Source organism: Peromyscus maniculatus, chromosome 9 (assembly GCF_049852395.1).
Source record: "Peromyscus maniculatus bairdii isolate BWxNUB_F1_BW_parent chromosome 9, HU_Pman_BW_mat_3.1, whole genome shotgun sequence".
In the NCBI taxonomy this organism is placed as follows: domain Eukaryota; kingdom Metazoa; phylum Chordata; class Mammalia; order Rodentia; family Cricetidae; genus Peromyscus; species Peromyscus maniculatus.
This window is the reverse complement of record NC_134860.1, coordinates 33,762,518-33,776,298: the sequence shown is the minus strand read 5'-3', so window position 1 is coordinate 33,776,298 and position 13,781 is coordinate 33,762,518. Positions and strand designations below refer to the sequence as shown.

At 53.7% G+C, this 13,781-nt stretch overlaps 1 protein-coding gene across 3 annotated transcripts in view; it reads left to right on the top strand.

Annotated features, from left to right (window-relative positions):
• The window catches only part of Anxa11 (annexin A11), a 44,217-nt gene that overhangs the window by 29,652 nt on the left and 784 nt on the right, over positions 1–13,781 (top strand). For all 3 annotated transcript variants that reach the window (XM_006991629.4, XM_042284582.2, XM_076544570.1), the window contains 11 exons: positions 56–442; positions 1,915–2,002; positions 2,303–2,397; positions 2,856–2,969; positions 4,696–4,786; positions 5,241–5,320; positions 5,482–5,538; positions 7,280–7,373; positions 10,447–10,542; positions 11,530–11,588; positions 11,747–11,869. In XM_006991629.4, coding sequence (XP_006991691.1) covers positions 56–442; positions 1,915–2,002; positions 2,303–2,397; positions 2,856–2,969; positions 4,696–4,786; positions 5,241–5,320; positions 5,482–5,538; positions 7,280–7,373; positions 10,447–10,542; positions 11,530–11,588; positions 11,747–11,869 — 1,284 coding nt within the window. The remainder of the gene's footprint in view (positions 1–55; positions 443–1,914; positions 2,003–2,302; positions 2,398–2,855; positions 2,970–4,695; positions 4,787–5,240; positions 5,321–5,481; positions 5,539–7,279; positions 7,374–10,446; positions 10,543–11,529; positions 11,589–11,746; positions 11,870–13,781) is intronic.

Genomic DNA, 13,781 nt, shown 5'->3' with positions numbered 1-13,781 from the left:
GGTGCCGACCTTTCTGGGCCTATGAGTCTCAGGCTCTGCTTTGTGTCCTTGGCAGGCAGCCAACATGTCTGGGACGTTTGGAGGAGCCAACGTGCCAAACTTGTATCCCGGAGCTCCTGGGGGTGGCTATCCTCCCGTCCCCCCTGGTGGCTTTGGGCAGCCCCCTCCGGCCCAGCAGCCTGTCCCTCCCTATGGAATGTATCCACCCCCAGGGGGAAACCCACCCCCTGGGATGCCCTCATATCCAGCACACCCAGGGGCCCCTGTGCCTGGCCAGCCCATGCCACCCCCTGGACAGCAGCCCCCAGGGGCCTATCCTGGACAGCCTCCAATGACCTATCCTGGACAGTCACCAATGCCACCCCCTGGGCAACAGCCAGTGCCAAGTTACCCGGGATACTCAGGATCCAGTACTGTCACCCCTGCTGTGCCTCCAGCCCAGGTGAGCACTACCCAAACTAAGTTCAAAGGCTGGACTCTGGTCCACCGGCAAGGCCTTGGGGGATTGAAGGAACAAAGGGAAGCCTCAGGCCTCCAGCTACAACACGCTGTTTTAGCAAACGGTGCTGATTTCTCTCGCGCTCCCCACCCCGGGGCACGTTCCTTCAGGTCTGGAAGCACTGCCCTGATGCTTGCTCCTCACGTGACCTCGGTCCCGAGGCTGCCAGTCTCATGCCCAGTAGGCCCCTCCTGTGGCTCCTAGACAACTGTGAAGGATTCTCAGAGTCTTCCCTGAGGACAGAAGATAGGCAGTTCTTCCAGGGTTTACCTTGGCTCCTTCTGGAGATCAGTTCATGTTTGCAGGGCCTAGAATTCATTGTCATGGTTACATGGCGAAACCAGCCAAACGCAGGGCTGGCGGTATGTGCTGCCTGACTGCTTTCAAACGGGGCCCATTGCCTCCTCTTGCTCCCATTCCTACCCTCACACCCCTGCCCGCTCTGCACCCCAGCCCGCTCTTCCCACTCTGCACCCCTGCCCACTCTGCACCCCTGCCCGCTCTTCCCACTCTGCACCCCTGCCCGCTCTGCACCGCTGCCCGCTCTTCCCACTCTGCACCCCTGCCCGCTCTTCCCACTCTGCACCCCTGCCCACTCTGCACCCCTGCCCGCTCTTCCCACTCTGCACCCCTGCCCACTCTGCCCACTCTGCACCCCTGCCCGCTCTTCCTACTCTGCACCCCTGCCCGCTCTTCCCACTCTGCACCCCTGCCCACTCTGCCCACTCTGCACCCCTGCCCGCTCTTCCCACTCTGCACCCCTGCCCACTCTGCCCACTCTGCACCCCTGCCCGCTCTTCCCACTCTGCACTCCTGCCTGCTCTTCCCACTCTGCACCCCTGCCCACTCTGCACCCCTGCCCGCTCTTCCCACTCGCCCCGCTGCCCACTCTTCCCGCTGCCCACCCTTGCTCCCTCCTCTCTGCTCTGCCTCCTTATGGCCTTGATAAGCACACGTACTGGCCACTAGAAAGATCACTCACCAGGCCACAGCAAGCCCGTGTAGAAATACCTGAGGGAAACACACCCTAACAGGAGAAAGGTGGACTTCGGCTGCTAGGCCTTGTCACTGTGGGCCTGTGGTGGGGCAGAACATTGTGGCAGGGAGCACTTGGTGAACCAAAGCCGACTGACTACCTCACAGCAGACAGGAAGCAAGGAACGGAAGGGGCATGGGCCCAATATCCCCTTCAAGGGCCTCTTCCACTCCTAGTGACCTAATACCCTTCCAGAAGCCACTTCCTAAACAGCACCATCGATGCATGCCTTGGGGCTGCTTATGACTTCAGGTTTCGCTCAGGTGCCTCAGCTCTCAGAGAAGGGGTATTTGGGGCGTAGGAGGAGGTGGAAGAGTCGTGCACCTTTGGGTGGCATGCATGGGCGGGTCATCTTACCTGTGGCTGTTTGTCTGAGTAGTTTGGAAACCGAGGGACCATCACAGATGCTTCTGGATTTGACCCCTTGCGAGATGCTGAGGTCCTTCGGAAGGCCATGAAGGGCTTTGGTAAGACACCCGAGTAAGGCAGAGGCAGGTGGATCCCTGTGAGTTCCGGGCCAGCCTGGTCTACAGAGTGAGATCCAGGACAGCCCGGGCTCACAGACAGAGACCAAACTGACTCCAACCCTACCTGTGCCCCTAGTTCCCTGGGCAGTCCACTGTGTGGGAGGGCAGACAAGCCTGGCCAGGGAGATGGAAGATGCCCAGGAGAATGAGTGGGAGGCACTAGGCTGGGAGAGTCCATGGCCACAGAGCAACAGAGCATCCTCATAACCTATAGATTGCCTGCTCCCTTCTCTTTCCTAGGCACGGATGAACAGGCCATCATCGACTGCCTAGGGAGCCGTTCTAACAAGCAGCGGCAGCAGATCCTCCTGTCCTTCAAGACAGCCTATGGCAAGGTGAGGAGCAGAGGGGAATGCAGGAAGACCACCGAGGCCTGGTTCTCCCGAGCCCAGCTCCAGGGCCTACAACCAGCATAGCTCCAGGCCCACTCACTCGGCTCTCCCAGGAACTGGGGCCTCCTAGGACTAGATCTCCAGGATGGACAGCAAGCTTGCTTAGAGTTGCCAAGACAAGTCTGTAGATAGGTCATTTCTCCCCTACCCAGCCTCTCTTTCTCCTCCTCTGCTTTCAGGGGATCCTGGGAGGTTTAGCTGATGTAAGAGCTTTGGTGGAAAAGGCTTACGGGGGTTGTATTTTAGGCTTCTGGGGTTTTGAGTTTTAGGTAAAATACATAACTACTGAATATGTTAGTGCTCTACCCAGGCCTCTCCCCATGGCTGGTCCTGATGCTGCCAGGCCCATCTTCTGTAGTACTCTTCACCTGTGGATTTTGTTTGTTTGACTGTCCAACCAGGATTTGATCAAAGACCTGAAATCAGAACTGTCAGGAAACTTTGAGAAGACTATCCTGGCCTTGATGAAGACCCCGGTCCTGTTTGATGTCTATGAGATAAAGGAAGCCATCAAGGTGTGTCCTGGTGCCTGTGGGTGCCTGCCTTCACGTGGAGGCATAGCCGCAGCCCAGGCAGAAGAGGACTGGGTGATGTGTTACCCACTTACCAGTTGCTGCCTAGCCTGACTTCCGGGCATTCCTGGCTGCAGCCCATGAGCTATAGAAGGAGCGCATGGTAGTTTTTCGAAGAGGCGGGTAGCATGCTCTTCCTCACAGGGAGTATCTGTGCCTCCATCTCCAGAAGTGCCCAGACTGGGGGTGTGGAGGACACTGATGACAGAGGGCCCAAGGCTGTTGTAGATCATTCTCATTCAGTAGAACTGTTGCAGGCAAATAGCAGCAACATGTCTGAGGAGCCAGAGCCGCAGAGGAAGAGACGCGGGTGGGGGTGGGGAGAGGTAGGGCTAGTACTAGGACGCAGCAAGACAGATTTCTCTTAGGTCTGTCTCCACCACTTCCTGAGCACCAGCTTGCTCTCCTGACTGCTGTGTCTGTCCTATGCTGTATCCAGAGATGTCTGTCCCCACACCTGTCAACCTCCCAGACATCCAGCTCTGGAAGAACCAAATTCCACACGGGGCCTTTTCCTGCAGCTTAGCTTGGGCTCTCTGGCTCCCTGGGTCTAGTAGATTTTGACCATGGGGCAGCTCTACAGCCACGTGGCTGCATGTATCCTGTGAGTAGAGGGTCCCTCTTCAGGCACCCTGATGGAGCTGCTCAGAGGCATGCTCAGAGGCATGCTGGGCACAGATTCCACCGCCACTAGAGTCTGAGAGATCTGTGTGTGGTCTGGAAGAGAGAGAAGACTGCCTGAAACCCAGTGCCCGCTATAGTCTAGAAGGTGCTCAGGGCAGACAGGATGGCAGTGGCCTGGGCCTGGGCGTGGTCAGAACCCACCTCCTGCAGCTTTAGGAGAAGTTGGTGGAATGCTAGAGCATCACAGGAAGCCAGCTGTGCTGAATAGCTGTTGTGTACCTGAGCACCCATGAGTGGAGACAGTGGATGTTCTTTCAGAACATGCAGGGAGCTTTGGGTAAGGTGCGAACACGCACATCCTTTGAAAGTTGGTAGCATGCTGGCAGTGGTAATCATAACAATACCGTGCCAGCTAGATGTTCTTCACAAACTAGCCCATTTAGCCCCATTAAGGACTCCTTGGGAGGTAGGTACCCGTTCACTCCCTTCATAGACAAGAAACTTGGCACAAAAAGTTATGCACCTTGCCTGAGGTCACACAGTAGGCTGTAGAGCCAAGATTCAGACTGATATAAGAGCCAGGCTCTGACCCTGTCTTCCACCTTCCTGCTGCCCTGACCACAGACATTCCTTTTGTCCTGTCTGGCTTCTTTTCCTAGATGTCTCCAGACAGTTCACCCAGGACTCTAGCTTTTTTCACATCCGTTATGATCTTTCTTTCGGACTTTCCCCACGTCTGTTTGTTATCTCAGAGCCCGAACCTGGAAGAAACAGACATTGTTCTGTACCTCAGCCTGACCCAGCAGGGTGTGGCGTGGGCTAGTCACTGCACACTCCCTCTTCTCTCCTTCAGTTTCCTGGTGCATGGGGTGACCCTACATTGTCCTTAGCTCATTGTCTAGGGCTGGGAGGGGAGCTGGCTCCTCAGGCGTGAGTGGGGTGTGTGTGTGTCTGTGTTGGGGGCCTCTGTGGCTGATGTCCTTCCTGGATGCCAGTGAGGGCCCGGTCACCAACAAGAGATCTGTTATGTTCTCTGCTACCATAGGGGGCCGGTACTGATGAGGCCTGCCTGATTGAAATCCTCGCTTCCCGAAGTAACGAACACATCAGGGAGATAAACAGAGCCTACAAAACAGGTTGGAAGCTCCCTGGCCTCTCTGCTCTTCACAGACGGTTTTGCTTCCTAGGCACTGGCCACACCTCCTTCTTCCATGGCCTCTTAGTCCTTTGCCTCCTTGTCCCTTGTTTCCTGTCACTGGCTCCCTTATCCCCTGTTTCCTCTCACGCCCAGCTCTCTGGGCTTTGACCCAGAGCCCTGCCCTGTATGCTGTTTATATACGGGGCAGGTGCCTGTGGTTGGGAAGCAGGGTAGGGGGGTGGGGAGGGTGATCTTGAGTGGGGTTTGGGCCAAGCCTGACTAGAGGCCAAGTCAGCCTTGGAGTCATAAACTTACATGAGCCTGGAAGGTTGGATGGACCACCCTGTCACTTCCAGCCCGAGATCCATGGACCCTTGTCTTGCCAGTGTTCCCTGTTAACTGTCTTTAGAGGAAGCAGGCCTATAGGGTAGACCCTGGTGTGTGTCTTTCAGAATTCAAAAAGACTCTGGAGGAGGCCATTCGAAGTGACACATCAGGACACTTCCAACGGCTTCTCATCTCTCTCTCTCAGGTACCTTCCTCACAACAGGACATTAGAGAGGGGATTGGAAGGCAAGAGTTGGGGGGAAGCGGGGCAGGGGGGGGGGACATCAAAGCACTGGCAGATGAGTCAGGAGCGGGGGAGGTGGTCTTCAAAAAAGTGGCTTGACCTTACAGCCTCCTTCCTTCCAGGGAAACCGTGATGAGAGCACGAACGTGGACATGTCCCTTGTCCAGAGAGATGTCCAGGTGAGTGTGGTGGCTGGCAGGGTGCCACCATGGGCTTGCTGAACCAGAGCTGGGTCACACCTGCTGCTTTGTGGCGTAGGTGCCCAGGGATGGGAAGAGCAGTAGGCACTGGTGGGTTCCACGTGCCGTGGGTTTCTGAGGCGCTCGGATACTTGACATTGGACAGGGCATCCAGCCCTCTGAGTCTCCCACCTGGGAGGGGGACAGCAGGGTAATAAAGCCGCAGCAGTTGCCGATCACAGGGGTCTGGCGCTTCACATGATTGGGTCCTTTCCCATGTGGGTACTACTAGGTGTGTGAAGGTACCGGTCTGCCCAGCTTCTGAGTTTGTGGGCCTAGAAATGTGCTGTCACCCATTGTCACCTTGAGTTGGAGACAAAAGGGGCAAAGTTCAGGCATCCGAATTCCTTTCTGAGTGAGTTTGTCCTGTCTGCTGGGCAGTTCCGACTGTCCTGTCTTCTTAGCGGGGTGACCGGACCTCCCCCAACCTTCCCGGAAAGGATGGCTCCTGCCCTCCCTTCTCCCTTCCCGACCTGCTCAGACTCACCTTGACCTGAGGGGTCTCAACCCGAGGGTGTCCTGGGGCATCAGTGCCCTTAATTTCCATGACTGTCTGAGGCCTGGAAGGCATCTTAGAGAGGTCTGGGGCAAGGTTGCAGATCGGCAAGTATTCGGGGCTCAACCCTTCAGAGGTTTTAAAAGTGGCTAAGTTGGTGCCCATTTCAGTGAACATGATATATGTAATGAAGCATGGAGAAAGGACCGGACGAAGCCCCACATCTGGAATTTTTTTTTAAAGATTTATTTTTATGTTGATGAATGTTTTGCCCACATGCATGTTCGTGAACCATGTGTATACCCCGTGCCCAGTGGGGAGTCGGAAGAGGGTATTGGATTTGCTGCTAAGCTGTCTCTCCGTTCCGGTTCCGGTGACTGGTTTTTGGTTTTTGTTTAGTTTTTTTTTTTTTTGGTTTTTCCGAGGCAAGGTTTCTCTGTGTACCTCTTACTGTCCTGGAACTTGCTCTGTAGACCAGGCTGGCCTTGAACTCACAGAGATCCACCTGCCTCTGCCTCCCGAGTGAGTGCTGGGATTAAAGGCGTGTGCTGCCACTGCCCAGCTTGTAATTTTGTAATTGGTTTTTAAGTGTGATAGTCATCATCATCCATGTGATCTTATTGGTGGGGGAGCTGCTCTCCATGTTTGGGAAATGTCACATAGGAGTCTGGCAGCTGGCTTCTCCTGAGATGTAGGTCTGTCAGCCACGGCCTGCATTCCTTCCTACTGCTGAGAAGTGCTGCTCCTAAGGAGTTGGCTAGGGTCCCTTCTAGCTTTCCCACTCACCGTTTTTCCCGTGTGGCCTCTTGGGCTTCAAGGTCATGACCTCAAGTCAGATCTAATCCTTACATTGTCATAATGAGGAGATCGAGACTCGGGAGCCAGAGCCCTGCCCAGCATCCCTCTGCAAGCTGCTTCTGAGCTAGGACCCAAGTCCAGGCTTCTCTTCCCTCCTCTGGGTGCTGGGCTCTGGACTCAGAATCCTCTGTGCCACACACAGACAGGAGAGGATATGGATTGCCGGGGCGAGCAGAGCCTACAGGGTTCAGCCAACCTGTACTCCCACTGCCAGGGCCCTGTCCTTCCCCGCTGGGCTTGCTTCACAGAGCTAGATGCTGCCTACGTGATCTGAGCCCAGGACCTAGGTGGTGCTTGCTACACACATGCATCTTCCTCCCCATCCAGGAGCTGTATGCAGCCGGGGAGAACCGCCTAGGAACAGATGAGTCCAAGTTCAATGCGATTCTATGCTCCCGGAGCCGGGCCCATCTGGTGGCAGGTAAGACAGTCCTGGGTCACTTAGATGAGGGTACACAGGACGTGATGTGGAGAAGAAGCCTGCAGAATGTTTGGCTGATGTCCTCTGCACTAAAAGGCACTATGGGAAGTTTCCTGCAGACCTTGCTTGTAGGGCAAAGGTGAGGACTTGGACTGCCATGCACCGAAATAAGGAATGTCAGAGTGGGGAAAGCAGGGGTCTGGCAGGGAAAGCACAATGTCCTCTGACCTTCAGACACATGGCATGTGCCTTTCCCCCCAGTAACAAGAAAAAGCAAAACGCAACGAGAACACATTCATCACAGCAGTGCTGGGTAACGTTTACTTAGCTTGTTGAACACATGGATGTGGGTTTCTGTCTTATCAAGTGGCGGAGAGGTGTAGACTGTTTTCATGGGTTCAGCTTCATGTCAGGAGACCAATAGTACAGTCTGGAGCTGGTAGCCAATATGTAGAGAAGAAGAATGGACTGGAAACGGGTAGAAGGTGGAGGGGTAGAGCTGAGGGAGGGGCTGGGGCAGTCCTCTCTGGTATAAGGCTGTGAGATTAAAAGCCCTAAGGGAGATAGTTGCAAAGACCCTGCTGGGCTTCCAGCATGGCCCAGGCAGAGCCAAGGGGATACGGTAGCAGGAGGTGGGTGGGGTCAGAGGTGGCGGACAGCTCTGCTGATGGTCTAGGGAGTTAGGTGTCACAGGATCGGAAGTCACAGGAGGGTCCTCAGGGAAACACATCTCCTTCCTTCAGCTTGCAGACATCATGCTCCCAGATTCCCCTAGGTAACCGTGGGCCTCAGTGTGAAGAAAGGAAGGTGAAGGATCCACAGTTGAGCTGGGGATCTGGGAGAAAGCCATACAGTGACTTAGGAGTTGGTGGTAGCCTGGATAGGGAGTTGGAGTCGACGGGACCAGGGTCCAACCTGCTTGTTGGTAAGCTGGACGTGGTGTGTCGGAGTGAGACGGCCTAGGAGGACAGAGGGATTCTATCAGCTGAGTGAGTGGAAAAACAGTGGCCCTCAGCTGAGATTAGGAGCTGTGCATGGAGGAGACATTGGGGACAATGGCATCAGGAAGATAGTTGTGCCGATGAGCCCGGAAGTCAGGAGAGGTCTTGGGCCTGTGAGGGGTCAAGTGTCTGAGGCCTTGGGAGAGCAGTGGTTTGAAGATGGGAGGGCCTGGATAAAAGGAAGCCATGGTCTGCTGTGTCCAAAGGCTCCTGTGGGCAGAAGGTGAGGAATCAGAGCCGAGGACAGCTGGGAAAGACTGTAGGAGCTGCAGGGTAGGAGGGAGGTGAGGATCCCAGTTCACACCCCAGGCCTCTAATCTAACCCAGGCACACAGGAGGGGAGAGGTATTCCCTCAGTCAATCTCAGGATTGGCATGAGGCCAGTGCAGAGTTTGGGCTTGAGCCCTGTCCCCAGGGCATGCTTTTTAACTTCCTGCCACTGTGATAAGAGCGTGGGTGAACATGGGCTCATCAACATGTATTCATTGTCTTTTTTATTGTTCGAGAATTTCGTATATCCATGTAAATATGTTTCGAGCAAGTTGACCTCCGTCCCCTCTCCTATCCAGGCTCCACTTTTTCTTCTCAACTTTATGTGCTCTATTTTGTTTGTTTGTTTTTGTTTTTTGAGACAGAGTCTCTCTGAGTAACCCTGGCTGGCCTGAAACTGGCTATGTAGACCAGGATGGCCTCGAACTCCTAGAGATCTGTCTGCCTCTGCTTTCTGAGAACTGGGATTAAAGGCAGGTGCCCCCCCCCCCCCCCCCGCCCCCAACACCTGGCTATGCTGTTTCTCTGTCTCTCATTATATCACCGAGTCCGCCAGCACATTGTTATATACACTGATGCAGTGCCAGCTACTGAAGCACGGGAGCCTCTCAGGGGCCACGTTCTTGAAACCGACTCTCTAGCGTCCATCAGTGGGGTCTAGCACGGCTCCTTCTCGAGGGAGCCAACAGCTTGTTCCGTGGCACTCAGCAGCTCCTGAGTTGATAATTAAAGGTTTTCGGCATGACAGAACCATGCGGGTTGTGTCTGAGTGGGTCCTGAGGGGCACGGGCTAGGAATGTGGAGATTTAGATTTGAGAGCAGTGTGTGGGTCAGGATGGGTAAGCAGACCAACTGCCCTGATAAAGGAATCATCTGACTGAAGGGCATCAGGCCTCGTACCAGACTTAAGGCTGAGGGTGTGGCTTCTTGTGAGCTTTGCTAGGGCAGCCAGGCTGTCCATGGCAGAATGAAAGAGAGGCAGTTCGTTCGTGTGTGTGTGTGTGTGTGTGTGTGTGTGTGTGTGTGTGTGTGTGTGTGTGTGTGTGTACACGCATGTGTCCGTGTGTCCTCTCTGCTTTGGGCTTACTGTAGGCTGGGCTTAAGCAACAGGAATGTGTTTTCTTAGAGTTTTGGACACTGGTAAGCCTGTCAGGATTGGTTTCTTCTGAGGCCTCTCTCTAGATGAGTCTCCTCATTCTGTGTCCCCACGTGGTCTCTTTCTACATAGACGTTCCTCAGTTTGTGATGACGTGCTATCCAACAAACCCATGTGAAAATGTCACAAGTCAAAAAATACACTTATAGCTAGATATAGTGACATGTATCTGTAGTCCTAGCTGCTTGAGAGGCTGAGACAGGGGAATCCCTTGAAGCTCAAGGGTTTATATGATGTGACTTTATCACACACAAAAAACAGAAATGCATTTATTATGCCTGATGTAGTGAAAATTGTACTTCAGCCCAGTGTGATTTAACTAAACTCAAACACATTGGCATACGGCAGGGTGGAGTCCTCTACTGCAGATTTGTGTTGGTTATAAAGTGCTGAGTGCTTAATGGGACTTGGAGAGAGCTGTGGTTGTGTGTGGAAAGGAAAAGGCAAAAGACCTTAAGTCAAGCCATCTCAAGCCAAGCTTTGTCAGTCCACACACATACCTGACCTCCGGTTAGCTTAACTCAAGGCCTGCCATCATGGCATTGTTTTAATACGTATTCTGAGGTGCTGAGGGTCAGGACTGCCACATGGAAATTTAAGAGAATGTGATTCGGACTATGACACATCCCTTCTATTTTCCTGCTAGTTTTCAATGAGTATCAGAGGATGACGGGGCGAGACATTGAGAAGAGCATCTGCCGGGAGATGTCCGGGGACCTGGAGCAGGGCATGCTGGCTGTGGGTAGGTGTCTGGAGCTTGGGTTGCCTGCCTGCCTGCCTGCCCGCCCACTGGGCAGTGTGGGCCCTAATCTGGGTGCTCAGTGTCCTGCGGTTGAAGGTGGTGTAGTGAGGGAACCACAGAGTCTGAGCTTGCTAATCTGGACCATCTGGCTGGTGGGAGTCCGTGAGTTCCCGGCCTCTAGGACGGAGGGGTCTTGTGTTTGCAGTGCAGCTCTGCAGAACGGAGCTCCGGTGTGGGCCTCAGTGGGGGCCTGTCCAGCTGCTCTCCTGGAGGAAGGTGACTCACATCCTGCCAAGTTTCCTCTAAAAATACATCCCTGAAGGCAATTATCAGCACTCTGATGGAAGCACATGGAAAGATTTTTTTTTTTTTTTTTTTTTTTTTTTACTTGCAACAGCTAAACAGGGCCCATTCTAGGGAATGCTGGCCGAGCTTCCAGCATGGGGAGTGCCTCTTACAGCACTGTGCCCTCTGCAGCAGGTCTTGGAGGCTCCGGGAACCTCCCCGTAATGAGGAGTTGGGTTCTTGCCCTATATCCTGCCACCTTTCTTTATCCTCACCTGGGGGTGGGGGACATCAATTTGCCCATTTCCTTTAGTATGTTTTTCTTGGCTCTTTCTGACTAGTGTAGAACAGGCAGTGGATCCTCATTTCCCCGCATGGCCTGAGAAAAACACCGCATTCTCTTGGCCTCCCTTTTTCCACGAGGGTCTTTCTGTTGGACCCCTCATGCCTAGGCACCCGTGAGGTTGGTACCTCTTCTCATTAAGCCCCTACCCCACTCTGCATAGTCCCAGTGGTTTTTGCTCAGTGATGCCAAGCAGTTGATGGTCCTACTTGTGTGGAGCCACATTCTCGGGATCACTGCCAGCAGGAGGAGAAGTGGATGGGTGGTGTCAGATTGGATGTCCAGGCTTCCTAGGGGGACACTGAGGTAGTGTGTGCCCGGCTGTATCCTACAGCCCTTATGCTGTGTTTCTCCTGTAGTGAAATGCCTGAAGAACACCCCCGCCTTCTTTGCTGAAAGGCTCAACAAGGCTATGCGGGTATGTAGCTCTTGGGTGCAGGGGGCCCTAATCCAAGACACCTTAAAACCCCCGGGTCTAAGGGGTCCACAGCGGGCTGAATGTAGAAGGTATGGAGGGATTGGGGCCTCCGGGAAGGTGGGAGGGTGAGAAGCCTCATGTGCATACTGTGTCTTCAGGGAGCAGGAACAAAAGACCGGACCCTGATTCGCATCATGGTGTCTCGCAGCGAGTTTGACCTCCTGGATATCCGAGCAGAGTATAAGAGGATGTACGGCAAGTCGCTGTACCACGACATCACGGTACGGGCTCAGGGGCCCACAAGGCCCTCCCTGTCTCCTTCCCCTCTCCTCCAGAACAGCCAGTGTTTGGCCTAGCGGGCTTCTTCATTCCAGTCACCTCCAAACAGATCACAAGACCCTGAGGACAGGGCAGGTCACAATCCTGTGATGCGGGGCAGCTACCCATCCCCCCCACAGTTCCCCAGAGTTTTCTTGAGTGAGAGCAGGAGGAAATAATAGATAGAAGGATTTAGAGTGTGGAGATAAACAGACAATATAGGATAGCCTTGAAAGGGCCTGGAACCTTTTCCACAGGGCCCTGACTGTCTCTGCCCTACGGTATTTATAGAGATGCCAAGGGGTGGAGCAGAAGACCTCCCCCCAGCACAGCCAAGTTCAGACCATCTCAGACATCTACACTCAGGCTGTGGTCCTAATCATCCTCTCTATGTGGACCTGCTGGTTAAAGCCACTAAGGAAACCTGAAAATGGGCTCCCACACTGTGACCCTACGTTCCCACCCTCTAGGACCTCAGTACTTGATAACTGAACAGGGGTGTCTGCCAATGGTATAGAGAAATCTGTCCTTCCATTATCATGTCCTTGACCTTCAGAGTCCCCACCACTCTGGGAAGATGTGATCCCCCAAGAACAGCTCATGTCCCAAGGGTCTGTGGAGCTCAGCTCTTGCTTACTGGATTCTGGCTTCCCCCCATTCACTTTATAGTGGAGACCACATAGGTAGCTCAGCCCTTGGGTCAGCCTGGGCGTCTGATCCTGGCTTTTCTGCTTGGTTAACCTCATGATGCTTGAGCATGGTCTGCAAACCTCCTCCCAAGCAGCGGCCTCGCATCTCTAAGAATACTAGTTCCTCCACAGGTGTGGTGGCGGCAGTCTCCACAAACACTGGAAGAAACATGGTGTGTCTGGGCTGGGTGGCAGAAGTTGACACTAAGTCCCAGCACTTGAGTGCCTGATTTCAAAGCCAGCATTTGATACTGTCAGGCTCCTCTTTGAAGACTAGCTAATCTCCATTCCCGCGCTATGGAAATTTTATCATTCCTGTCTGATTGGGGCTGAGTACTAGTAGGCTGTGACAGCTGAAGAAGCCACAGGCTAAACTCGTAGAGAGCCCTGTGGTGTTGGACAGAGATTGATCTGTGAGAAGTGGGAGGCTGTAACAGTAATGGTGTCTTCCAAGGGTGGTCGTAAGGATGATGCTTCCAAGGACAGTGTTGCTTTATAGTAGAAGCCCGCATAAATGCTCTAGGCAAAGAGCAATGCTGATGAGCCCTGGGTGGTGAGCCTTGGGCCGATGAAGATATTGTTCTAGATACTCATTGGACTTTGGTAGTAGGTGAGTGATACTGTGTATGTATGTATGCACACATATATATATACATATAACTCTGGTAAAGACCAGAGTTAACATGGAGTATCATTCCTCAAGAGCTATCCCTGTTGATTTTTGAGAAAGTCTCCCTGGGACCTGAGGCTTGATGACTAGGCTAGAATGGCCTCCCAGTCAGTCCTAGGAATCTGTCTCCACCTACCCAGTGCTGGATTACAAACACATGCCCTCGCGCCTGGCTTTTGGCTTTTGTTTTTACACAGACTCTGGGGCCCACTGAACAGCACTTGTTCAAGCAAGCGAGGTCTGCACCACATGCTCTGAATGGGACCTCTCCCTCAGACAGGCCTTCCTCTCCACAGGCCAGAGCGGAGGTGGCTTTGCCTTTCTTTTTTTTTTTTTTTTTTTTTTTTTTTTGGTTTTTTCGAGACAGGGTTTCTCTTGTGTAGCTTTGCGCCTTTCCTGGAGCTCACTTGGTAGCCCAGGCTGGCCTCGAACTCACAGAGATCCGCCTGCCTCTACCTCCCAAGTGCTGGGATTAAAGGCGTGCGCCACCACGCCCGGCTTGGCTTTGCCTTTCTT